The 27,024-nt window shown below is 39.6% G+C and overlaps 1 protein-coding gene across 1 annotated transcript; it reads left to right on the plus strand.

Annotated features, from left to right (window-relative positions):
* The first annotated feature begins 1,648 nt into the window (after positions 1-1,648).
* Positions 1,649-26,383, plus strand: Rrm2b (ribonucleotide reductase regulatory TP53 inducible subunit M2B). The gene is made up of 9 exons (XM_055626554.1): positions 1,649-1,772; positions 6,050-6,205; positions 10,257-10,373; positions 11,325-11,458; positions 11,905-11,999; positions 15,516-15,649; positions 19,741-19,845; positions 21,644-21,757; positions 22,576-26,383. The coding sequence occupies exons 1-9, from the start codon at positions 1,722-1,724 to the stop codon at positions 22,726-22,728; spliced, it is 1,059 nt and encodes a 352-aa protein (XP_055482529.1). The 5' UTR covers positions 1,649-1,721; the 3' UTR covers positions 22,729-26,383.
* Positions 26,384-27,024: the final 641 nt, after the last annotated feature.

The following is a 27,024-nucleotide window of genomic DNA, read 5'->3' on the forward strand; positions in this document are numbered from 1 at the left end:
GAAGGCTGGGGGGTATTTGACCTGTGAAAAGGCCATGTGTGACTCTGCAAACTGAAGAGACTTCAGTTGAATAGAGATCTGTAAAGTTGTGAGAAGTCAACACAAAGCATTAGAAAGAAAGGTTCTCCCTGTTTCTGCTCTGAGAAGGGATGAGCACTTGAGGTTCCTCATCTGCATAATCTGAGGAAGCAGACTGAGGAATCCTGTGCCATGCTAATGAAGCATTCATTTCTTTCCAAAATTACAGATTTCAGGGAGTATTAAGCAGTCTGCTTTTGTCTGCATCTAAATGTTCTTTTATCTTCATGCAGAATATGCTCTTAAAAAATGCTTTGAGACATACTGTTTGATTACTCTAAATGAATGAACCCTTGCTTGTAGTTTATTTGTCGTGCAACATCTGTAAGTAATCTTTCGTGAAAATCTCTTTCCTCTCAGAATTTAATCTTACTGTATAGAGCAAGCCGACCTTGATTCCACTATCCTCCTGCCCCACCTTCCAAAGTGCTGGGATCAGAGTGTTCAACAGCACGCTCAACTCTTCTTTCACCTTATTTGAGTTTGTGCACAGGTGGGGTTAGTCCTGGGGATTGAACCCAGGGTCTTGTACATGGGCGGTAAGTACTCCATCATTGAATTACAGTTCCATCCGGTTTATTATGTTGAAAACCTTTTTTTCTGTCGTAGTTGCCTGAAAACATCACACTAGTAATTCAGCCAAGATTATTGCCACCATCATTGTTCACTGCTCTTAGCCGTTACAATACAGAAGGGTTGCATCTCTCTACCACTTTAGCCTTGGAAAGCACTGTATTTTGGCTGCATAACCTTGGTTATTTATCCTCAGATTCAGTTTCTTAATCTGTAGCATGAAGAAAGTTGCAGCATCGACTGCAGGGAGATGTCTCAAATATTAAATGATCTAATTCACATAAAGGGCTTAGCAATATAGAACCCATCACTTTGAGAACGTTCAATAAATATTACTCAGTTGCTTAAACAGTTTCACAAAGGTTTCAAAATATTTCCCTGAATCTAGTTATTTTTCCTCATTCTCAAGCACTATTCACACACACACACACACACACACACACACACACACACACACTTCACAGGCCATCCACTGAGCGGGCTCTACCGCCCTCTAGCAGTCTCTGCTGACTGCCACTCACCGCGTTGCTGGGGCACCGCGAGGGCTAGCTAGGCAATGTCCCAGTGTGCCTGTCCCCTCGTGTACCAGGTAGTCTGGAGCAGGTAAGGCAGACTGCGGGTTCCAGTCGACGCTGCAAACTCTGAACAGATGACAAGCTGAGGGAGAGCGTAGAGGCTGGGGCAACACGAGTGGGTGCGATCACGCGACGGCGGGGAACGGGTTGGAAGGACACTGGTACTCTCCTACAGGCTGCAGGCTCAGGGGGAAGCCGGGCCAGCTGAGCAAGTATCATCTCCGCGGCGTGAGGGGCAGGGCTGAGGTGGGCGGATCTCTGCGGGGCGGGGCGGGGCGGGGCCGGCTGAGGTGGGCGGATCTCCGTGACCTCGGGAGTAGCGTGCCTGGGCGGAGCCACCGCAGATGGGCTGACTAAAAGCCAGGACCGCCGCAGCTGGGCGGGCCCGGAGCAGGAGGAGGTTCGCACAGTGCAGTTGGCTACCTCGGTCTAGTCTTGCTCGAATTGCTTGCTGCGCAGTTCCTTCAGCTCCGTAGCTCTGGCAGAGTCTGCGCGATGGGCGACCCGGAAAGGCCGGAAACGGCCAGGCCGGAGGAGGAGGAGGAGGTAAAAATACTGCAGTTGCTTCATCCTCCACCCCGGGGTCACGCCTGGACTTTAGGTTGCAAGGAACCTGCAAGTCAGTTGCAGGACCGTTGTGGAGTGGTGTTTTATTCGTCGCCGTGACAAACCCAGTGCAGGCCGGAGGGAAGCGCCCTCCCGGCAGGCTGGTGTTGGGCCGTCGGGAAGCCGGCCCGCGGGCAGGGCGGGAGGGACGCTGTGCTGCTCCGGCCAAGGACAGCCCTGAGGTCCCGGCCCAGGAAGGCTCCGCGCGCCCTGCTTTCCAGCCCCTGGTCTTCCCTTGTCTGGAACCCTAGGGGATGAAAGGGCTGTGGCGGATTATCGCAAGAGATGCTTTATCATCCGTTTGCAGTTAAAGAGTTGAGGAACGTGTGTGGAAATTGACCCAGGTGGATGAGGAGGGAGATGACAGATGGAGGGAGGACGAGAAAGCCTTAGGACAGTTTTGCTCAGACCCAATTACTAACTGAATCTTCGGGGTGTGCGTTTCTTCATTTCAACAGTGGAAGTGTTGCTTCCTTCACAAAGAATGAAGTGCTTTATGCAAAGTGCAACGGTGCTTAATAAATCTAAAATTAACGTACCCATCCTTTTTGCTTCTGTGCTAGCAGAAAGAAGTATTAATAACAGCAAATAAATATTAGGTTATATGGATATATAGTAATTTAAGTTCTTACTTTTTGATTTCCAATACCCCGTCTTGGGGGACAGATACTCTAAACCATCTGGAATATGAGCTATACTTTTTTTTTTTTTTTTATGTGAACCTTTTTGTCTTTGTGGTATCTTGAAGCAATTTGGAGGGGACATAAAAGTTTTAGCCCACAGACTGAATGCTTAACCTGGCATTTATAGGCAAAGACGTGGATTCTAAGTTGATTTTTGTTTTGGAAGCATTTAAGTTTTGACTATCCTTTAATTTTTTTCCCCCTTCAAACAAAGGTACTTTGTACCAATTTTTCCATTCAGGTGAAAATTCAGACTTCTCTAGTTTGCCAATGATATCAGAAGGCAATCTGGCTTAACAACTTTATTAATTTTTTGTTGCTTTTAATTAATAAATACAGCAGAATTTTAGACCTCAAATGAATTTTAGTGAGTACTTTTAATGACTCCAAGACTTTTTGAGATGCAGGGATGTTCTGAGCACTTTGTTGCTCTGGATATGATGGGGCACGCGGCAGGCTCTTTGTATCAGAATCACCTGGAGTAATTAATAAAAACTAAGTTCCGGAGCCTACAACCTGTGTTTGGGGGCTGCACATGGCCCACTGTGCACATGTGGAAGTCAGAAGACAATAAAGGCAAGAAATGGGAACTATACTAATTTAAATTTATTTTTATTTCCAATTTCTTTTCAAATCCTGCCTCATTTCTACAAGTGATCATAAAACCCAGATCCAGTATTGTTACTTGTCTGATTAAAAACCTTCAGTGGCTTCCAAAAGTTTACATTTAGAAGCAAGATGGCCTGCTCCAAAGTTTTAAAAAGTTAATTTCTTAATTTCCATTTAGTATGCAGAATAGACCTACCTAACCTAACTTTGGATACAATTTAGCCAAGGAGTAATATTTTAGAATCTAAAAGTTAATTTTTCCATAAAATAATGACAGTGAAATTTTTTTTTTCAAGTAGCAAAGCCTTGTTTTAGAGTGGTTATAGAAAAATAACTATGGCAAAGTTTATACTTACATTCAAGTTTCTTTCCATGGACATTCATATCTGGGCCCATATTTCAGAAAATCATAAGTGAACAGCAATTGATAAATCTACTTTTGTCTAGTAGAGTAATTTTAAGTTTCTATTTGTAAAATTATTTATTCAAAGGAATGGTGAGACTTGACAAACTTGTTTTGAATTCACATGTAAATGGAAGGTGACTTAGCTAACCATTTCTTTGTATATTATTAGTTCTCCTTTCCTCCCCTTCCCCCCCACCCGCCCTTTCTTTTTTTTTTAAAACAATATTTTTCTGTGTATCTCTGGCTGGCCTGGAACTTCCTCTGTAGACCAGGTTGGCCTTGACCTCAGATCCACCAGCCTCTGCCTCCTGAAAGATGGATTAATACCTGGCATTAGTTCTCTTAATCATCTTGCTATTAATCCGTCCTGTTGGTTTCCACCTTGTGAAATACATGTGGGCCATCACCCCTTTGAGGACTGCACAACCCTTTCACAGAGGTTGCCTAAGATGACTGTAAAACAGATATTTGCATTACAATTCACAACATTAGCAAAATTATTGTTATAAAATAACAATAAAAATAATTTTATGGTTGGGGGTCACCACAGCATGAGGAACTGTATTAAAGGGTCACAGCATTAGGAAGATTGAAGACCAGTGTTCTAAAGTATGGCTTCTGATCACATATCTACGGAGGATACCTTGGAGAGCCTTACCTGAACCTCATCAAATTGTATTAAAATATGCATTATGAAATATGTCAACTCTGGCCCAGCTCAAAGGTTTATATAGTTAACCCTTTTTACATGACAACATATTTAATAAAACTTGCTAATGTAGCTTCTTCTAATCCTTCATGAATTAATGTCACTACCATTCATGAATACTGCTATGCTGTTATTATGTTACATTTTTATCAGGGTAGAACAGGAAGAAAGTATATATAAATGTAGCTTATATTCCAATTTAAAGGTACTGGTCTTCAAAAGGTTCACAAATTCTGAGACTGACAGTTGTTTATTAGGATGTAAAAACTCCAAGATCAAGATGCTTGGTGCCAAAGGTTTGTGTTTTTGTTCCCAATGTTCAGAATTCCCCACCTAACAAATGGAATGAAGAGATAGTGGTTTCTAGTCCTGAATAGATACCTCAGTAATACATTGCACAGAAAAAATACAGAATAGTATTAAAAACTGTAATAAATTTATTTACAGAAAAATTAACAGAGTTTATGGGCCACACAAATTTAAAATGTCTGTTGCCTTTTCATTTGGCAAAGTGCCTGCTGTGTAAGTATGAGGCCCATACTTCAGAATCCCAGCACCCAACTAAAAGCCTGGAATTGATACGTATCTATAAGCCTGGCATTGGAGCTCAGGGCAGAGACAGGTTGAGCGTTAGGCCAGCCAGTCTGGCCAATCATTGAGTTACGGTTCAGTGGAGAGCATTAGAGGAAGACACCTGTAAGTAACTTATGGTCTCCTAATACACACATGCATGGGAGCACACACACATACGAGCATATACACAGACACACACACACACACACAGACACACCTGTTTATTCTAGACCTCTGTCTCTTCAGTTTGGCCACAGTTGTAGCTAATGTTGTTTTGAGTGTCTGTTTCTCCCTCTCTCCTCAGAGTCTCACTGTAGCTCAGGCTGGCTTTGAGCTAGCAATCTTCCTGCCTCTGCCAACTCCTAAGTGTTGGGATTACAGGCATGTGCCGTTATGTCTAGCTGACACTTATTCTTCAACCAATCTCTAATAATGAGTTAAAGTTTATTTCCACTATAATAATTCCACAAATGTAGGAACAACTTTTAAAAAGCTAATCAGAAGCTATTCAGTAATAACAAAATAATTTTAAAGAATGCAGCATTTGAGATCATGAAAAATACATTGGTATTTTCAGCCCGTAGCTATAAGTGTGGCAACTGCTAAGCTGGGAGCAAAGATGCTAACATGGCCATGCAAGTGAAAACAATTCTCTACTATAAAGAATAATCTGAAATGTAAATAACAGTGGCACATGGGAATGTTAATATGGATAAAGGAGCCACATTGTTGCTAAGAAGTTCTCAGGTAAGTTATAATATTTCAGCTAAGATTAGAAAAAGTATTTGAAATGTAGCCTGTAACAGTGACTCATTCACATCAGCCTTCTAAATCAGAGTGGCACTGAAGGGACATTTTGTTCACGAACTTACAAATTTTCGCACAATTCGTTGAGTTAGCCTTGTACGTATGCTTAGAGTAGCAATAGCCACAGTAACTTTGCTGCCTACTCTGCACCTGCTGCAGCTTTAAGGATTTTAATAATCAGAACAATCTTATTCGGTGAGCATTATTACGTGGCTGCAGAAGGCGAGGCTTACAGAAATCAAGCAACTTCCTATTATCATGCAACTCTCTGTAGACAGTTACCTGGTAGTCGGATGCCTGAAAGGATCTGTGCATCATATTGCCTCCCCAACCTATGCTACCTCCCAGACTTTCCCCAACTATGTACTTAGGATTGAGTCAGAGACCTTTTTTCCACATAAAAAAGACATTTATCTTTGTCTTTTAAAAGCAACTGTCTTCAGATACAAATGAAGATGTGACGAGGTCGGATGAAGAGCCTCTCCTAAGAAAGAGTTCCCGCCGGTTTGTCATCTTCCCAATCCAGTACCCTGATATTTGGAGAATGTATAAGCAAGCGCAAGCATCATTCTGGACAGCAGAGGAGGTATGTGGCAACGCATGCGTCAGCAATCACGTCCTGCGGTGCTCACTGCTTGCCTTACGGAGTATTGAAATATTTTTACTTACAAGAAACACTAACTAAGATATGGCTCAGAATCAAAATAGATTATTAGTTCTCATTAATGATGAATATAACTAATTATCAATAAGTTTAAATGGAATGTAATTAGGTTAGTGTTTGTAAATAAATTTCTTGATATAAGGAAATGACATCTCATTCTACCAGATTTTTGTTTTTGTTCTGAGACACAGTCTTTCTATTATTCATCCATAGTCATGATCTTCTTGCCTTTAGTTCTAATACATTGTAGACCATTTTGTATTTTTTAAGATTTATTTATTTTGTTCTATATGTATGAGTGTTTGCCTGCATGTAGATGTGTACACCAGCAGGGATGGGTGGACCCTCAGGACTGAAGTTAAAGGGGGATGTGACCTGTCATGTGAGTGCTGAGACCTGAACCAGGGTCGTCTGTAACAGCAGCAAATGCTTGTAACCAGTGAGCACTCTCTGCAGCCAGCCTACATTTTTTATTTTTAAATAGATTTTTAGTTGCTATGACAAGATAAGAACAGTTTTGGATTTTTGTCTGTTTGTTTTTATGCTTACTCATTCATTTATGTGTGTGTGTGTGTGTGTGTGTGTGTGTGTTTATGAAGTTGAACTGACATTACAGGGTTGAGCAAAGCTTTGGCAGCAAACACCTTTGCCTTTACCTGCTGAGCCATCTTGCCAGTACTAACACCACTTTATACTTATGGACAGCAGAATAATCAATATTGCAGCTGTAGTTTTGAAAATGAAGGGCGAGAGCAGGGCGTGGTGGTGCACACCTGTAATCCTAGCAGAGGCAGACACCAGCCTGGTCTACATAGTGAGTTCTGGGACAGCCAGGGCTATACAGAGAAACCTTGGCTTCAAAAGACAAAAGAAAACAAGACAACAACAAAAACCTACAAAAGGATGAAACCCTAGTTTTGAGAGGTGGATCTGTTTGGACAAAGGTGACTATCTCTGCAGGCAGGGCAGTCAACTCTGAGCCTGCCAGGCTAAATTCAAAATGTAGCTCTGCCTTCAGCTGCAGCAAGCCTGATACAGCTGCCCCAGCAGGGCAACCATTGATTACTCACTGGAAATGTAACTTTTTCCACCTCTAAAGGAGCTGAACACACAAGTTTGGAAATACTTACTGGTTTAATAAGAACAATTAGTCATGCAAATGATTGCTATATACTTTAAACAAAAATATTGTCTTTATTTAATTATTCTTATTTCTTATTATGATAGCTACATAACACCTTTGCTCTGTATAAGCATCTCTATCTCTGGATAGCTGTATCTATGTGAATAAATATTGTTGGATCTGTATATGCCTGTCTGACAAGTACTAAATCTGGACAAAAGCGCTTTCTGAACAAGCCTGATGGCCTGACTTTGATTCTTGATAGCCCACGTAGAGGGAGTGGAGTAACTCTTGAATTTTCCTCTTATCTCTACACATGTGTTGTGGCACACACATGATCTCTTTCTCTTACCCCACCTCTCATTCACACACACAAGTTTAACATTTAAAGCTAGATATATTGCAGTATTCAACTTACTATCAGGAATCCTTCCTCATCCCATTGTCTAGAGAGCCCTCATGTCTAGCGTGTATTGAGTGTTTAGCAAATACTTTAGGTATAACAGGAAAAGAGTTTTAGGAAAGGATATAATAATTTAAAGGTTAGAATGTTAGGGGTTTTTTTTTTTGTTGTTTTTTTTTTTTTTTTCGGAAAGGTCAAGAAGAATGAGATTGTGTTAGAATAATTAAAAGAAGAGCAAGCCCAGCAGAGTTTACAAAGGACAGTTATATATTTCAAATATTTGTCACATTATTATTAAACATACTTAAATACTTTTATAAGACAGAATAGCTATAGGAGCTATACACTAAGTGTTTTTGTCTTGTTCAAATTTGTAAGTTGAGTCATTAGTACCCAGTGTGATGGTCTTTAGAGGTGGGGCAATGGGAGGTATTTGGTAATGAGGATAATGAGGGTAGAGCTCTCATGGATGGGATTAATGCCGTTTAAAAAGAAATATGAGCCAGATGTAGTGGTGTACACGTATAATCCTAGCACTTGGGAGGCAGAGACAGGCAGATCTCTGTGAGTTCAAAACCAGCCTGGTCTACAAATGAATACCAGGACAGTCAGAGCTACGTAGAGAAACCTTGTCTCAAATAGATAAATAGATAGATAGATAGATAGATAGATAGATAGATAGATAGATAGATAGATATATGAATGAATGGAAAGAAAGAAAAGAAAGAAAGAAAGAAAGAAAGAAAGAAAGAAAGAAAGAAAGAAAGAAAGAAAGAAAAATATAAAAAGGGACCTTTCTCCCTGCCCAATAGTCTTTTTTTTGGCTCTCTTCAGTCATTCCAGCTCTGCCGCATGATTGGGCCACAGGCTCAATTTCTTTCCATGACCCTTTCGGCCTGGGGCTTCAACTGTAACTGAGGCTTTACTTTCATTGGCATTGCCTGGCCTGCTATATAGTGCCAAGCTTCTTCAGAACACCTTCATGCCTTTCAAAACCAGTGTCACCTGGGTTAGTCACAGCTGGCTCTTCAGCTCCCACTGACCAGGAAACATGGATTCTTAATTCAAAATATTGTACAACCCAATATCCTTTAAGGGACTCTCAAACTTCCCTCTGAAGCTTCATAAGGCAGGCCTCCATTGTCTGTGTCACTCCAATTGAGGTTTCTTCTTTCAAAATGACTCTGTCTTGTGTCAAGTGGATATAAACTTAGCCAGCACAGACCCTGCTCTTGGACTCACAGCTTCCAGAACTTTGAAAAGTAAATGTATGTTTTTAGGCCATCTGATCTGTGTGAACTTAGCAGCAAGAGCCAGCTAAGACACAGCAAGTGACATTTAAGGGCCGTTTGAAAGGTTTGGATTTGCCAAACCCTAGGGTGCATCACTCTAATTCCAAAGTGACTTGAGTAAGTATTTCAGAGGAATTTCTAGTCTAGAAGAAGCTTTAAAATCCAGGCTGTTAATCTTCCTGACATGATGACTTCTCAGGAACTCAGTAGCCGTGGGAGCAGAGAAGCTGTGATCAGTCAGCAGCTGCTGAGTCATCCGTCACTACAGCAGTTGTTGCATAAAAGAAGTGGTGCCAGTCCTTAGCCCACACCTACGTATTTGACTAGGTTTTACTTTCTCTTTCCTTTTTGTTCATCCTTCACTTGGTGCTCTGCCATTAGCTTTTTCATATTAATATTTTAGAAGTGTATCCTGGTCAACTAAATTAGCCAAAAAAGCAGGCTCCTTCACAAATGTCCTTTCCTTCTTTTCTCACTCCCTCTCTCCTTCTCACCCTTCCTACTTCCTTGAACATGCTAGGATTGTTCTGTTTTCTTTTAAGCAAAAATTTTCTTTTAAGCAAAAAAATTCAGCTCCCACTAACCAGGAAACACGGATTCTTAATTCAAAATATTGTACAACCCAATTTCCTTTAAGGGACTCTCAAACTAAGAAATAGATCATGGTGTTGTAAAATATGCACACTCATACAAAGGCACACACACACACACGTATATAAACTTTCTCCCACTAACAAACACATATACTATCTCACATACTTACCCATTTTCTTCCATGTAGCAAGAGAAGTTATAATCTACTAATTAGGCAAATATTCTGAGTATAACACAGTATTATTAACATAATGTTTGTCTTATTTTGACTTTTGTGATTTTCTTCTTCTTGGTTTGTTTTGAGACAGGGTTTCTCTGTGTAGCCCTGGCTGTCCTGGAGCTTACTTTATAGACCAGGCTGGCCTTGAACTCTGCCTGCCTCTACTTCCTGTGTGCTGGCATTAAAAATATATGCCATCACTGCCTGCTGACTTCTGTGATTTTTAATGTTTTTTTTTTTTTCTGACAGATTACTGGCAATGGCATAGCTCTTAACTTTAAAGTCTAAGTTTTCTAAACTCTTTTAACTTAGTGAAAAACACTTGGAGTTTTTAATTCTAGGTTGACTTATCAAAGGACCTCCCTCACTGGAACAAGCTTTCGTCAGATGAGAAGTGTTTCATCTCCCACATCTTAGCCTTTTTCGCAGCCAGTGATGGAATTGTAAATGAAAACTTGGTAAGATTTTTATTTTACTGTTGTTTCTGGTTTGTACTTGAATGACAATGTTAATAAACCACCATAAAGAAATCCTGCCTGAGGAAAGAAAGACGTCTCAGTACCGAACTCGATGAAGCGTAACTTCTGTTTAAAAGTATATGAGGTATGTGTGCGTGTGGAGGCAGAGGCCAGCGTTGGCTGTCTTCCTCTGCTGCTCTCTGCCTTACTCCCTTGAGAGAAAGTCTCTTCATGGAACTTGGAACTCATCACCTCCTGTCTCTGCACTGTAACCTCCAGCACTGAGGTTACAGGAGCACAGACACATGCCCAGATTTTTATGTGAGTGTTAGGGAACCCGGATTTAGGTTCTCACGCTAACTAGCAAAGCCCCTTTTCCGGGACACTGGAGTTTAAGTGTTGAGTATATTTTTCTCATGAAGTTTCAGAAGAGAAGATAGTTAACTGACTAGCAATACATTGTGAAATCAAGCACAAATTATAGCAATTGAAAGTACACAGGGTAGCCCGAAGCTGTCCCTATGACTACACACTGCTTGGCTCGCATTACAGAGGCCCTGTGTTTTATTCTCCGTGGTGTAAGAACATAATCCAAAAACTGCACAGAATTCATTAACTTTTTTTCCCCCTTATGTAACAAACTTAATAGAGAATGTGCCCTCAGTGACCATCTGCGGGTTTGTGTAGATCTCTCTCATTTAGAAAGCACAGCAGGTACCTTTTCCTGCTGAGCCTTCTCACTGATCACTGTTTTGTTTTTTGAGACAGGGTCTTGCTGTGTTTCCCAGATTGGTCTTGAAATCAGTATCCTCCTGTTCAGCTTCCTGAGTACTGGAAAAGACAAAAGAGTTTTAAATGAGAACTCTGGTGTCCATGTCCTGCTTGTAGTGTGTGACTAGTGTTTTGTGAGAGCCAGCTCACCAGCTCTTCCCGGTTCCCTTATTTTCCTAGGTGGAGCGCTTTAGCCAGGAGGTGCAGGTTCCAGAGGCTCGCTGTTTCTATGGCTTTCAAATTCTCATCGAGAATGTTCACTCAGAGATGTACAGTTTACTGATAGACACTTACATCAGAGATCCAAAGAAAAGGTATTACAGCAGGGTTTTTCCTTTTCTGCAGGGTCTGTATCTTTCTGAAGGTTTGCTTATGTTAAGACCAGAATTTATTCCAAAACCACAATGTTAATGGCAGTTCGTGAGTGTAGTTTTCTATTGTTCAATAATGTGGTAGATTAAAAGCCTAGCATAGACCAGTTAAGCTTTAGATAATTCATAGCATCTCAAAGCCTTGTTAGTACATTGTGTTAATAAATTGAATTGCTTGCATTTCATTGATTGTTATATCAGCTTATATCCAAGTCACTAATCAGAGTTTTACTTTTATTTCCGTATTCATAATTATGAACATACAAAAATACAGAAAAGCTTGATTTGGTGGTATACTGTAAGAGTTACAGTTATTGTCTCTGATTATTAAAACTTAGTCCAATTAATAAAAACAAATGAGTAATTTTTCCATGATTTTGTTTTTATAGGGAATTTTTGTTTAATGCAGTTGAAACAATGCCATGTGTGAAGAAAAAAGCAGACTGGGCCATGCGCTGGATAGCAGATAGAAAGTCTACTTTTGGTATGTAGTGTTAACTTGTGTGTCATCAGATGAGCCTTAGAGGTCATGATGCATCAAAGTGGAGCACAGAGAGTTCAGTGTCACTATTCGCAACGTTTACTTAGAAACTGGTGCTCAGTAAGGCTGTAACTTGTATTTAATATGTCAGAACTTGAAAAGCTAAGATCTCAACATGCATACTGACAAGTATAGAAGTCACGTAGAATTCAGCAGAGAGTGCTATATTAACCTGCGGTTTGCACCAGTTTTAAAGACTGCCAGGGCTTTAAAGCAAGTCAAGTCCTTACAGTTTCTGAGAAACAAAGATCTAGTTGCTAAAAAAATGCAAGTTTTTGCAGTCAACTAGGACAAGAACGGTTTTCAGTAATGAGCCTTGTTTTCACTGGGAAGTGAAATACAGACAAACTTCTGGATTGAGATGCCCCCACTTTTTTTTGAAGCAGGGTCTCACTATGTGTATAGCTCAGGATGACCTCGCACTTACTGTTCTGCTGCCCAGCCCTTCTGAACACTGAGACAAGCATATGCCACTCATCCTAGCCTTATAATTTTTTACATTATTATTTTTTTGCATGTGTGTGGGGCAGAGGCATGTGTGTGCCATACATAGTACATGTATGGAGGTCAGAAAATGGTTTCCCCTTGCCATGGTTACTAGGATCAAACTCAGGTCACCAGACTTCCAGGGCAAGCTCTTTTACCTGTTAAGCCATCTCATAGGCCCGGACATTTTTTCAGTCTTTCCTTCTTCTCCCTTCCCCCTTCTCTCTTCTCTTCTCCCTCCCCCTCCCACTCTCTGTGTATATATTCATGTAAGCATGGGTGTGCACATGTGTGGAGATCAGAGACAACTTGGGTGTTATGTTCATCTTTGCTTCCTGCCCTGTTTGAGGCATGTATTTACTGGCACTACCCAGGAAAGACGGGCTGGACAACCAGAGGTAGCCATACCATGGGCGCTCGTTAGAGTCTCTGTTCCTTTATCTCATAGCGCATCCTCAGCTGACAAAAGCATCTTTGCTATTGGCATAGGGCTCCATGAGCAACTACTCCTAAGTTTTAATTAGCATATGTTAATTGTGGGTAACAATGGGCTTCATTATGACCTCTATGTACACGTACATTGTGTGTTTTACCATATTCACACACCCCTGTTAGTCACTCTTGTCCCCCTCTATTTCTTGCTTATCCCCTTCCTCTCAGTTAGCGTCCCTTTTACTTTTCATGTCTACACATGTCAGGTATGTGTGTGTGTGTGTGTGTGTGTGTGTGTGTGTGTGTGTGTGTTTGTGGTGTGGTGCCTCTGTGTGTGTGTGTGTGTGTGTGTGAGAGAGAGAGAGAGAGAGAGAGAGAGAAAGAGAGAAACCCAGTGAGTTTTATTAGGATTGCTAACAGAAATGTAAGGAAGAGTTTGCTGGTAGGGTGTAGCTGGTGGCTGTGCCACTGTAGTCATGGTCTTGCATGGAATTCACCCATTGGGCAAATCTCTTCAGCAATCCTCTTGTATCCATTTCCCTAGATCTAGGATTACACGTGTGTCTGCCATTCTTGGCTTTTCATGTGGATACTGGGCATTCATACTCTGGTCCTCATGCTGTTTTCCCAGCTCCTCCTTAAAATCTTTTAATTATCTTCAAAAATAGTCTTCTATAGCTATTTTTATGGCTTGTATTCTTCAGTATTCACATAAGTGCACAGAATGGTTAAAATAACTCTCTTCTTATATACAGCACTTAAATTTAATTTTAGTCCAATTCTCTTATAGATAATTGTCCATATGAAATCACTTTAATAATTTAAAATGTCAGTTATTATTATCTATAATATAATTAGTTGTAAAATAAAACTATCATAAACTAATAAGGATGAAATAACTTAAGCAGTGATTATATTATAATATTTATTATATTCATATTAAAGTTTTCTATAATTTCTCTGTTGGCATTTTTTTAATTTATGAATATAGTTTTTTTCAAAGCAGCTTTTAAAAAATTCTTTTCTCCTATCATAAACCCAGTTTCCCTTCTCCCTTCTCCACCCAGTTTCTCCCTTCACCTCCCCTATCTCTCAGATCCACTCTGCCTCAGTTCCCCTTTAGAAAAAAGGGCAGGCCTCCCAGAGATATCAGACAAACATAGCAAGTTGCAATAAGACTAGGAACCTCCCCTCAGATTAAGACTGAACGAGAAACTCAAAAGCATACAAGAGTTAGAGACAGCCCCCACTCCTGCTGTTAGGAGTCCCACAAGAACGCCGAGCTACACACCATACACATATGCAGAGGACCTAGGTCAGACCCACAAGGCTCCCTGAGCATCGGTTCAGTCTCTGGGAGCCCCTGGGAGCCCAGGTTAATTGACTGTGTGCACGGGGTTTTTGTGGTGTCCTTGACCCTTCTGGCTTCCACAATCCTTCCTCCCCCTCTTCCACAGGACTTTCCAAGCTCTGCCTAATGTTTGGTTGCGGGTCTCTGCATCTGTTTTTATCAGTTGCTGGGTGAAGCCTCTCTGATGACGATTACCAAAGCAGCTGTTTAAATGGCATCTATAAAGATAAACTAGAAATTTTTCTCATGTTTGAAGTTATTAATAGACAGTTTGGATTCCCATCTCTTTGCAGTGGTTGATCTGTTTGATGTGAGATAAGCAAGGAAAGAACAAGGGCAAACCTGACTCCTTTAGAGTCAGCCATAAACACTTCGTACTGCTTTTAGATTTAAGTATTTGTTCTAAAGATTAGAAACATAAAGCATAAAAATTGGAAATTTCTGTATTTAAATTTAAATGTTTATTTGTTATTATTGTGTGTGTATGTGTTATAATACAGAAAATTCTAGAGACAGTGTCACAGATATGTTACAACTAAAGACATTTTAGGAATGAGTTTTTATAGAGTTTTACCTAACAGTGAATAAACTTTTATGTTGGCTCTTCTATCTTTAACAGAAAGATATTTTATGTTATTTTATAGGTGAAATCATTGCCTTCAGCTGATTTTTAAAATTATTCTACAAGGATAACAATATGTTTGAAATGTTTACATCAAGTCTTTTAGCAACAATAGGTTGCTAACAAAAATATAAACATTAGCAACCACTCCTCCCCTTAGAGGAAGACAGTTGTCAAAAAGTTTATCTTATACTTCCCATTCTAGTATACACATGTAAGTACATGGAGTGAACTCACACACATGTATCTTTTCAGGTAAATCACCTCTTTTATTTGTTTGTTTGATGTATGGAATGTGTGTGTGTGTGTGTGTGTGTGTGTGTGTGTGTGTGTGTGTGTGTGTATGTGTCTGAGAATGACAATACCTACTCAAGTCCATGTTTGTCCCTGGCTTTGAAATAGGCATGTCTTTCCGCTTTAGCAGGCAGGAACGGAAAACCCTGCATTGAAGACCTTTGTGCACAGTGTTTTTTTAGGAAGATAGTTTAATATAAAAAGCCCCATATGTTTATAAGCTTGCAGATGTCTGCACTATGTAGTTAGAAGATGGAACTGTTTTGTCTCCTAGGGGAAAGAGTGGTGGCCTTTGCTGCTGTAGAAGGAATTTTCTTCTCTGGATCATTTGCTGCTATATTCTGGCTAAAGAAGAGAGGCCTCATGCCTGGACTTACCTTTTCAAATGAGCTGATCAGCAGGGATGAAGTAAGGGAGGAAATGTTCTTCCTCGTGCGTTTGTGTTATTTGTGCTCACTTATTTTTCTTCCCTCCGGAGAAAATGCATATATTGACACAGCATTCTGGAATGAAAAGGAAATATAAACTCACTTCTTTGGCCTGTGAGATGTTGTTTTCCTTGTCACCTCCTTGGTCTCTACTTATCCTTAAATATGAATGGACTTACAGATTTTTGCCTGGGTCTCTCATTTGTGATTTTCTGGCTATTTTATTTGTTCTCACAGAATCAGCCACCATCTAAGTGCTCATAACTCCTCAGGCTTTATCTGTGTTCCAGATAGTTCTGAGATCTAAACCTACATTCAGCACGTGCTAGGTGTTTTTTCCTGGTAGCCTCCACACATATCTTAAACAAGTATCTCAGAAATCAAGATTTGTTATCATCTCTGAAATGTGCTGCTCAATTTCATCTTTCTGTCTTGCAAATGTCACAACCCTGATGTCCTGGGGGCCACTTTAAGTTGTTTTTTCCTTTTTTGCCATATCCAGTCTTGTCTCCTTCTGGTCTGCAATACCTTTTCATTTTTCCTCCCCGCTTTATCTATATCTATCTATATCTATCTATCTATCTATCTATCTATCTATCTATCTATCTATCTATCTATCTTCACCTGTTGATCACATTTTCAAGAGAGGCAGCTCAACATTCCTGATGTCATTGGGTAAAACCGGTCACTGCTTTTTTTTATGCATGGGTTTAAATCTAAGCCTGTCTCATCCCTAACAGTTCATAGCATGTGTGTGTCTCCCCACTTTGTTAGACAGAGTCTGGGCTTTTTAGCATAGAGAGTGCTCTTCTTTCCACTTTCAGTGTTTAATCAACAACAGCCACCCAAGTTACATTTGTTGTCCACACTAACCTGGGCTTCTCAGCTTATTTCTTCTTAAGGAAACATCTCAAGTTACTTCTCTGAACCTCCAATTTTTCAGTTATAAATGCTAATGGATTATTAGAATGTAAGGAAACAGTATATGTGAAGAGTATTTAAAAATTTTAAAGATTTATTTATTTTATGTGTACGGGTGTTTTACTTACATGTGTGTATGTGGACTGCATACATGCCTGGTTCCCTTGGAGTTCAGAAGAAAGTGGAATTTTGGAACTGGAATTACTGATGGTTATGAGCCACCATGTGGGTGCTGGGAGCCAAGCCCAGTCCCTTTCAAGAGCAAGTGCTCCTAACCCCTGAGCTAACTCTCCAGCCCTGGGAATGGTATTGTTTAAGTATGTAAGTGCTTCATACAGTTATGCTCTTTGGTGTGATGTCCTTAGCTTTCTAAGAACTTAGACAATAAATGCCATAATTATTATAAAGAATTTAACAAAAAGGTCAATGAACTCAGAGGTAATGCTGTTTGGTATTTTATTTCCTTTATAGACTTTATAGACTTTTCTACATTTAAATCTCTCCTTTTCTTTTCCTCCAGTCTCCCACCCCTGTGTGTATGTATCATATGTTTAAAATGTATAGTTTTTATATATTTTGTTTGTTTGAGACAGGATCTCACCATGTAGCTCAGGGTACCTTGGAGATGTTCCTGCTTCCACCTCCTGAGTGTTGGGGTTACAGGCGTGAGTCACCACACCATTCTTTTTCCAGCTGGCAAATGTTGTGAGCCTTTTTTCTATATTAAGCATTGTTTCAAAACAGTTTGGTAAGGATGTAATTTATTTAATCCTAATTAGAAATTTTTTCCAGAATTTTTGTTTAGCTTTTTTTCTTTTTGAAACAGCATCTTACTGTGTAACCCTAGCTGGCTTGAAACTTGCTATGTAGACCAGGCTTGCCTTGAACTCACAACAGATCTGCCTGCCTATGCCTCTGCCTCCTGAGTGCTGGGGTTAAAAATATTCACCACAGGGGGCTGGAGAGATGGCTCAGAGGTTAAGAACACTGGTTATTCTTCCAAAGGTCCTGAGTTCAATTCCCAGCAACCACATGGTAGCTCATAACCATGTATAGTGAGATCTAGTGCCCTCTTCTGGTACATATGGCAGAACAATGTATAAATAATAAATAAATCTTTAAAACAAAATCCACCACAGGGCAGGTGTGGTGGTGCATGCCTTTTAATCACAATGCTTGGGAGATAGAAGCAGGTGGATCTCTGTGAGTTCAAGGCCAGCCTGGTCTACAAAGTGAGTCCAGGACAGCCAGGGCTTGGTACACAGAGAAAACCCACCTCAGAAAACAAAATAAGACAAAAAAATATTCACCACCATGCCAGGTTGTTTTGTCTTACTGAAGTGAAACTTTGCATATAAACTTTGTCTTAGCTTTTTAATTTTCTTAAATTCAATTACAAAGAATTAGCAGGTCGTTTATACTCACCTGCAGATTTCTTTCCAGAAATTTTGCAGCAGTTTCTATCTCCGCTTAGCCATGCATGGCCACTTTCTTACCCTCTCCAGAGCTTAGGGTATTTGCTAAATTCTTGACAAATCTGATAGGTATATTGGCACTTGATTATTGCATTTATTTTTATTTGTTGTTGCTGGTGTTGATCTCTTTCTCATAATTATATTAGTTATTTGTATATTTTTGTAGTTGCCTCTTGTTCTTTGCCTTTATTCCAGTTGTGATATTTATTTTTCTTTCTTAAGTACTGTTAATATTTTAAGGCCATTTGTGTGGTATTCTATAATCCTTAAAGAAGGTTCATATTTGCCATGGTTATTGATGTATTCCCTATGCACAGTGATATATTGGTCTCTTTTAGTATTTTTTGTCTGTTTGTTTTCAAGACAGGGCTTTTCTGTCCAGCTTTGCCTGTCCTGGAACTTGCTTTGTAGACCCAGGCTGGCCTTGAACTCAGAGATTCACCTGTCTCTGAGTTCTGTGATTAAAGGAGTGCATCACCATGCTTAGCTTGATTGACCTCTTTTAACATTGTTTACTGAATTTGCTTTATATATCTGTTACACCCAGTGAGTACAGCATTGCAATTTCAATTCTACTTACTTATTTTAAATATTTTCTCAAAATTGTTCTTTGATTTGAAAAAAATAAAGCATGTATTGGGGGGGGGTGTGTACCTGTACCTGTCTGCCCGGGTGGCACCTGACATGGCACACATGTGGAAGTCAGAAGACACCTTGTAGGAGCTGGGTCACTCCTTCTACCATGCTGGACCCAGGGATTGAAGATTGAACTCAGGTCATCAGGTTTGGCAGCAAAGCCTTTACCTGCTGAACCATCTTGCTTGTCCTGATTTTTTGTTTTGTTTTGTTTTGTTTTATAAAACAAAACAGGATTCTTATATATCTCAGGCTGGCCTCAGACTCACTGTTTGGCAGAGGATAACCTTGCCAAATAGTGATCCTCTTACCTTTACCCCCTGACTGCTAGAGCTACAGAGCGAGCCATTACCCCAGCTTTATTCTGTGCTGAGGAAAAAGCTCAGGCCTTCAAGTATGCTAAGCAAGCACTCTCCCACTGAGCTATTTCCCTGGTCCTCTTCTTTTGTTTTGAGATAGGATCTTACAAAGCTGCCTGGGTTAGTGCTGAACACATTCTGTAGCCCAGGCAGGCCTTGGTTTTCTGGTTCTGCTTCAACCTCTGTAGTAGCTGAGATTACAGCCTTTACTTCAGTGGGCACTGGTATCTTTTAATAGTTGGTAGACTACATCTCAGAACATTAATTTTAAAGTGGGCTTCATAAGATTCTTTCCATTTATCCTTTCAGAGTAGTGTTTGGATTAAAATGTCTCAGGCTTTTGGTTGGAATTGCTTTAAATTGCAAGTTAGTTTTTATTTATTTATTGATTTGACAATTATGCTTACCTTTTTGAAACATTTGCACCGAGTTCACTTTCATCTTGAGCTGTTACTTAATATAAACCGTATCTTTTTGGAACTCTGAGTGAGCTTCATTTGCTCTTTAAATGCTACCCTGTTCTCTGCTTTCCCTGCTGTGATAAAATACCTGAGGAAGCAACTCAAAGAAGGAAAGGTTGTTTGAGGGCTACTGTCCATCACAGCAGGAGGGGGATGGGAGCAGCACCTAGGAAGTTGCTCACTGAAGGTTTTTGACAGTAGCCCTTGTCTCTGTTTTAGGGACTTCACTGTGACTTTGCTTGCCTCATGTTTCAGTACTTGGTAAATAAGCCTTCAGAAGAAAGGGTCAGGAAAATCATTGTCGATGCTGTTAAAATTGAGCAGGTAAGTAAAGGAATTTGATGTGGTTAACAATCCCATCAGCATATGACTATATTCTATTTTGAATTTAATTTTTTTGCTTCATTTTTATTTTATTATATCTGTATTTTACCTGCATGCATATGTATCTATGTTTCACATACTTGCTTGCTGCCCACGGAGGTCAGAAAAGGACATCAGATCTCCTTAGACTTAGAGTTGCATATGGTTGTGAGGTACCAAGTAGATGCTGGGAATCAAAACCAGGTCCTCTGGAAGAGCAGCCAGTGCTTTCCACCACTGACCAATCCCTCTGTTCCCTGTATTTTGTTTTTAAAATTTGTTTGAAATGGTGCCATATGATACCATGTGGGCTAGCCTTGAACTCCTTGGTTAATGCATACCTCTACCCAATCCTCCTGACACTGTGCCACTGGCCCAGAAACACTTGACTGTTAAGTTCTCATTTATAGGTCAACATCAGCAAATTCATGTAGTCCAGTTTAACAGTTATCTTAGTTACTTTTCTATTGCTGTAACAAACCAACTTATAAAAGAAAAGCATTGAATTTAGGGCTCAAGGTTGCAGAGTCCATGACCATTATAGCTGGTAGCATGGCCTTAGGCAGGCATGGTGTTGGAGCAGTAGCTGAGAGCTTATATCCTTATCCACGAGTAGGAGGCAGAGGGATCTCACTGGGAATGGAGTAGGTTTGAATCCTCCAAACCCACCCCAGTACCTCCTAGCAATACATACCAACCCTTCCCAAACAATTCCTTCAATTGGGACCAAGCATGAAACTAAATGAACCCATGCTGGCTCTTCTCATCCAAACCGCAACAGTACTGATACATGATGTATTGAAATTGTTACACCAGTTTATAATTTGGTTGAAAGTCAGTCTTTGTTATATATTAGGTTTTTTTGTATACCTGGTTTTTTTTCAGGGCTGTATTTTATATAATTATATAAATATATAATTTAATTTATCTTTTAACTATTATTCTATCACACATATAAAATGTACTTTTATTTTTCCTCTGTTCTTTCAGTATAGTTGGATTTCAGTTTATCTCCCAACCTCCAAATTCACGCCTGCTTATTGTCATGCTCTCTGTAACTGATGTCTCTCTCTTGACTCCTTTTTGTGGTCATATTTCTTTGGTGGTGGTCTTCGAAGAAGACTTGTCTGGATCCTTCAGGATAAAGCATCTCCTTTTCTGTGCTGAGGAGATCTAGGAATCCAGTCCTAGATCCTACTATCTTAAAGGATCTGGACATTTGCTGTTTTCTGTTTACTTTTGGGCCCCTTAGAATGTGAAATCATATTAGTAGTATCGCAAACATTTGTAAACAGATGACCATCATTTGTCATGCTAAAGTTATCCCAGAATACTTTCCTTGAGCAAAATCCGTGTCTAGAATATGAATAAAACTAAACTTCTGTGTGTTAATCACTTTCTCCATGAGAAATTTGAGGGAAGAGGACTTATTCTTGTTCATAGCTCAGAAGGTACAGTCTGTCATAGCAAGGAAGGTTCTAGTAGGATAAAGCACAACCTGTCTAGATCAACTGTACCAGAGAGTAGAGTGATGGGAAGAAGGTCCTCAAAGCTCTCGCCCAGTGACCTAGTTCTGCATTCTGCCAGCTAAGTCTCAGCAAGCAAAGGTTCCATGAACTTCCTACACAGTGGTGTCAGGACCAAGTGCTCAAACACATCAGCCTGTAGGGGACATTTCAAATTCCAGCGATAATTCTACATATTTTGTATACTTATTGTTATCTTCTTGTGCTTTATTCTCATTTTGTTTGCATTCCAGGAGTTTTTAACAGAAGCCTTGCCTGTTGGCCTCATTGGAATGAACTGTGTTTTGATGAAACAGTATATTGAGTTTGTAGCTGACAGATTACTCGTAGAACTTGGATTCTCAAAGGTAAATAAAGTGTTTTAAAACATGTCACTATTGGTCTTAGTTACTGTTTTATTACTGTGAAGAGACACCACAATAGAGGCAACATCTGAAAGAAAACACTGCTTACCGTGTCAAGAAGGTGAGTTCATGGCCATCATGGAAGGGAGCACAGTGCACGACAGTCAGGCATGGTTCTAGAGCAGGGCCTGAAAGCTTACTTCCTGATCTGTACACGGAGGCAGAGAGCAACTGGGCCAGGTGTGGGCTTCCGAAACCTCAAAAACCACCCTCAGTGGCACACTTCCTCCAACAATGCCACACTTCCTATCCTTTCTCACCAGCTCACCAGCTTGGGACCAAACATTCAAATATGGGAGCCTCTGGAGGCCACCGTCAGTCATGCCCCCACACTGTCAATAAGAGCTTATAGAAAGTAAGCTCTCTGAAATTTACTTTCCTGAAAGCATTTGTAATACACTAGTCAACCTTTAAAATGCCAGTGACAAGTTGGAGGTGTGATGTTCATCTGTTATTCTAACATTTCTAAGGCCGGAGGATTGCAAGTTTTTAGCCAACGTGGGTTACATGGCCCATCTCTGACAAACAGAGAAACAAATAAAATTTGTAGGACAGAGACTTGTTTTGTAAGAAAAAAAAGGTTTTGCAAAATCCTTTGAAACTGTAAATGAATTGGGAGCAGCCATGGAAACGCTTAGAGAGTGTGGCTGCAGACGAGTGGCAGTGAGAGAGCTGCCCTCTGGCAGGCACCATTCTTGCCCTTGTTGTGGGGGTTAATTTGGACTCTTCAGAATATCTAATGATAATTATTTTATTTTCAGGTTTTTCAGGCAGAAAATCCCTTTGATTTTATGGAAAACATTTCATTAGAAGGGAAAACAAATTTCTTTGAGAAAAGAGTTTCTGAGTATCAGCGATTTGCAGTCATGGCAGAAACTACAGCTAATGTCTTCACCCTGGATGCAGATTTTTAAAGCCCTCCTCATTAAAACAAAAACAAACAAACAAAAGACCAACAACAACAAAAAAACCATAGAAGCAAGCATTCCAGGGAGGCTGACGCAAGTGGATCTTTGTGAGTTTGAGGATGGTCAGGACTACATATTGAGATCTGTCTCAAAAACAAAAGACCAAGAGCAAACACAAACAAAACACATAGAAACCTGTCGCTGGTAAATAGAAATCTATTTTTCTGTCTTTTTGAAACTTTGAGTATTTCTTTTAAAGGAATGAGAGTTTGAATAGAAGGAAATATAAAACTAAATTCTAAACGATTCAATTTTAACTAAATGCACCTCAATGTATTTATACAATGAGAATGTGACTTAAATGTTTTGTTCTGTTTTTTTTTTTTGTTTTGTTTTTTGTTTTGTCACGAGTCCTTAAGATGGCATTAAGAGCATGGACTGAGGAGTCAGGTGTGAGCTTGACACCCTGCCCTTACTCCTTGGTGTAACCTTGGCGAGTCAGTTAATCCTGTAAACTTCAGGGCATGAGTCTGTAAAATCTGCATAATAGTACGCCCCAAATTCATGGAGGTGACTGAAGGATTAATATACAAAAATAAGTGTGTAACCAATACTTTCACCTCTGCTACCTCAACTACTAAATAATATTAGCGATAAGATTAATGGCAATGACACAGTGATGCAGTACACTCCTCTCTAAAGACATTGAGACTCAGGGTTAGGTTGAGATTTAGAGTATTAGATTTTTGTGTTTTTAATGCTTGCAGGCAGAATATAAAGATCTCCTTAGAGAGATCATAATCTGATCAGCTCCTTTGAATTTCTCAATCCACAGTAAAGAAATGTAACTCCTAATCACACAAAGTGGGAAGCCTTAGGAGGGAGAATCCAGGTCACCATGGTTGGGGACCATGTAAGCAAAGTGATTCTTCTTCAGGAATTAAAAGTGTAACTATCGCCAGGTACAGCCCTGGAATGTTTAGAACCAGGATAGGTGGGGCATTTCTCAATGTCTTATTCTCAGAGCTGGTAGCTTCCAGAATTTTTGTGATAGGAAAAGAGATATGGTGGTGAGTGGATTTGGGAAATGCTGTGCACCTCATCCCTTCTTAGAATGTATAATCAGCACAGCAGTAAGGAAGTGCAGTACAGAAGCAGCTCGCCTTGCTGCCCACATACACTCAACACAGGTTTGCCAACACCTCCCGCAGCTAGGGATTGCATTGGGAAAAGCTGGCCCAGAATCATTTATACCTACAGAAAATGGACCTTTTTGGTAGTGGTTATTGAACCACTTTGGATTTGTGTTAATCTAAGAAAGCTATTTAAGATTGACTTCATCTGTATGTCCTTATACTCTTAAATATATTTACATCGTTATAAAGGAATTTCCTTAGTGGAACTGTGTATGCTTCCTAATAAGACGATGAGGGAGATGCAAGTCTTTCTAGGAAAGATGCAGGGAAGGCCAGGAGCCAGGACACCTGGGCAGTGTGCCCCTCTTCATTTTCAGGAAGCATCAAGAGGGGTCTAAACCCATCAAACCCTGGTGTCCTCCTCAGTGAAGTGTGTGCTGCCCAAGAGTGAGATCCCTAGCACCCTCTAGCCGTAAAACCACAGCAGCACACACTCACGGGCCACACACTTGCACATATACACATGCGCACACAGTACAGATAAAATTCTGGAAGCTGAATTCAGAGATGTATTTCTATGAAAGTTTTTATTCTGCTTGTCCTATAGCTGGGAATTCTAAATGCAAGAGAAGCAGGCCAGAATTCCAGTGTTAGAGGGAGTATTATAAATGGAATGTTTTATTATATGGTTGTACTGGTTTTTTGCCATATGCTTCCCACTGGTCATGGCCTTCTAAGCATGAAGAGTAGCTATTATTAAAACATGGCAAGAGGGTTATGGGGGTCAGAGAAGCAGAAAAACTTGACCAAGATTTCACATCACTGTTCTTATCCTATAATATTTTAAAGGTGTCACATCCTTTAAACTTCATCCATTATGATTTATTTTGCCTATTTTTTTAATTAAAGTTTCACATGCTACCCCAATATTAATGTTCATGATAATTTAGAGTATAAAAATATCACAGAGCTTGGGGTGTTTGGGGTAGTATGTTTCAAGACATTTAGCTACTATCATACAAAAACATCTAAAACTTTAATTATCTCAGACTAAAAGAAAAGAGTTTTAACAGTACACATTCTGAAAATTTCAAATCCAGATCTTCCTCATGAGTAGTGACAGGTGCCTTTATGTGGTAAATATTAATAGTAGCAATAAGCAAAACTATATTTGTAAGAAGTCTTAAGACTGAAAAACTGAATTTTTAATACACTGTTATATTACTATGTTCACTATTCTGTACCCTTTCAATGCCTCCAATTTGCACGTTTATTTATTATATTTAGCATTTTTGTTCTTAGATATGGAAAAATCAGGAAGTTATAGGATGTCTTTTTAGTATCTCACAGGTAAAGAAAAAAAATCAAGTGTATGGCTTTTCTGTTTTTGGCAGCACGTGTGTTTCAGAGAAGGTCACTTTATCTTCGAACTGTGTTTTGTATTTTAAGATAACTTTGTTGTAATGAGAGCTTAAGAGCATGATCAGCACATAGCATCGTGGTGGAGGGCAGCTCTGATGACCTCATTCCAGTGATCTGGGCAGGACTGAGGGCCAGGAATAAACAGTTATTTTTATCATGAAACTACTCCCAGCTGCGTCTTATTATTTGACCATGTTACAATTGTTTCATACTCACAGTATCCGGATTTACTTCTTTAACCACTGTATCACATTTTATTTTCCTTCTTTTAGTTGGTGTGTCATCGTTTAGTCTGATCTAGATCACACGACCCTCCTGCTTTCGCCTCCCGAGTACTGGGGTTAGAGGTGTGTGCCTCCATGCCCAGGTACCGAGTTATAGTCTGTGCACAAAGAAAGTGCATGTTCACAAATAACTTAATGTTCAGAATTTTGTGCTTTGTATTTAAATATCTTTTTGTCACTCAGAGACTCTCCAGACTTTTTTTTTTTTTCATAATTAGCTAAGAGCTCAATGTTTCTTCAGTGATGACTCATGGTGGGCTACATTAAAGCCAAATTAGCAGTAAAATCTAGTCTCATATTTGAGATTAACTGAGTGAGTTGGCAGCCAGCTCAGGCAGAACGTGGCAGGAATAACTCAGAAGTGAGGTTCTCTGTATTTCTCATCACTTTTCTTTAAATTATCTGCTCCTTTGTAAACTGCTCTGGGTCTGAAGGACTCTAATATTCCTGAAAGCCTGGAGGGAAAGATGTAGTCCTTCAAAGCTGAGACTTAATTCTGTTAAAGAGAACATGTAAAAAGGGAAGACTGGAGGATGACTGTTTTTGGTAAAGAAAAGTTCACAATATTTTAAACATGTATTTTAACTATTTTACAGCTTTGTTTTGACTTTTTCAAGTGCCTCATCATTTAGCAAAATTACTTAGTATCTACTGTGTATACAGAAAGCTTTATTAGACATGGTGTTTCTGAATATATTTTGTTAAAATACATTGATGGTCAATCAAATGTACCGTGCATATAGAGATTCAGGTTTTTTTCCTTTAAAAAAAAAATCACGTTTTTGTAAAGTTTGTTGAAATAAACTTAAAATTATATCATTTTATGCATGTTTTTATGGGTAAGATCTTTTTAAATTCGTGCAGGCTACCTTAATTTCAATCAAGGAGATTTGTGTTGTTTCTAATTGTGTGTGAAGTTACTACATATTTAGTTTGCTCAGCTGTTCCGTCCACCATAGTTCTTACAACTAATCATGACCCTGAGTCCCCTTACTCATCTACTTCCATACCCTAATCTCCTTTTTTTTTTTCCCTTTCATTTCTTTTCTTCTGAGAGCCTCTAATCTTGACCTGTTGGTCGAGACCCCTTTGGCAAATTTCTGTCTCCAAAATTATTTAAATTATGATTCAAAACAGTAGCAAAATTACACTTATGAAGTAGCAGCAAAAATAATTTTTGGTTGGGGGTCAGCACAGCATGAGGAACTATATTAAAGGGTCACAGCATTAGGAAGGTTGGGAGTACTGCGCCCATCACATTACTAATAGTAGCATTATCAATACCCTGAACTCTGTTTCTTCTCTCTTTCATTAAGTGTAGAAAAATCCGGCAAGTTCCCTAATACTATTCCAGTGGACCACTCCTAGTTTTCTGTATCTGTGCACTAGTAGGTCAAATGTTGTGAAGAAAAGGTCATATAGTAGGGTTGATGAGGTAGCTAAGCAGATGGAAGCAGTGG

The sequence above is a fragment of the Psammomys obesus genome, unplaced genomic scaffold, assembly GCF_907164565.1.
Source record: "Psammomys obesus unplaced genomic scaffold, mPsaObe1.curated_primary_1811, whole genome shotgun sequence".
NCBI classification, from domain to species: domain Eukaryota; kingdom Metazoa; phylum Chordata; class Mammalia; order Rodentia; family Muridae; genus Psammomys; species Psammomys obesus.

Excerpts from the sequence above, each read along its gene's own strand:
- Rrm2b (XM_055626554.1), top strand. The coding sequence starts at position 1,722 with ATGGGCGACCCGGAAAGGCCGGAAACGGCCAGGCCGGAGGAGGAGGAG. Across the intron at positions 6,206-10,256 it reads CATTCTGGACAGCAGAGGAG|GTTGACTTATCAAAGGACCT; the intron begins GTATGTGGCAAC and ends TTTTAATTCTAG. Across the intron at positions 11,459-11,904 it reads ATCAGAGATCCAAAGAAAAG|GGAATTTTTGTTTAATGCAG; the intron begins GTATTACAGCAG and ends TTGTTTTTATAG.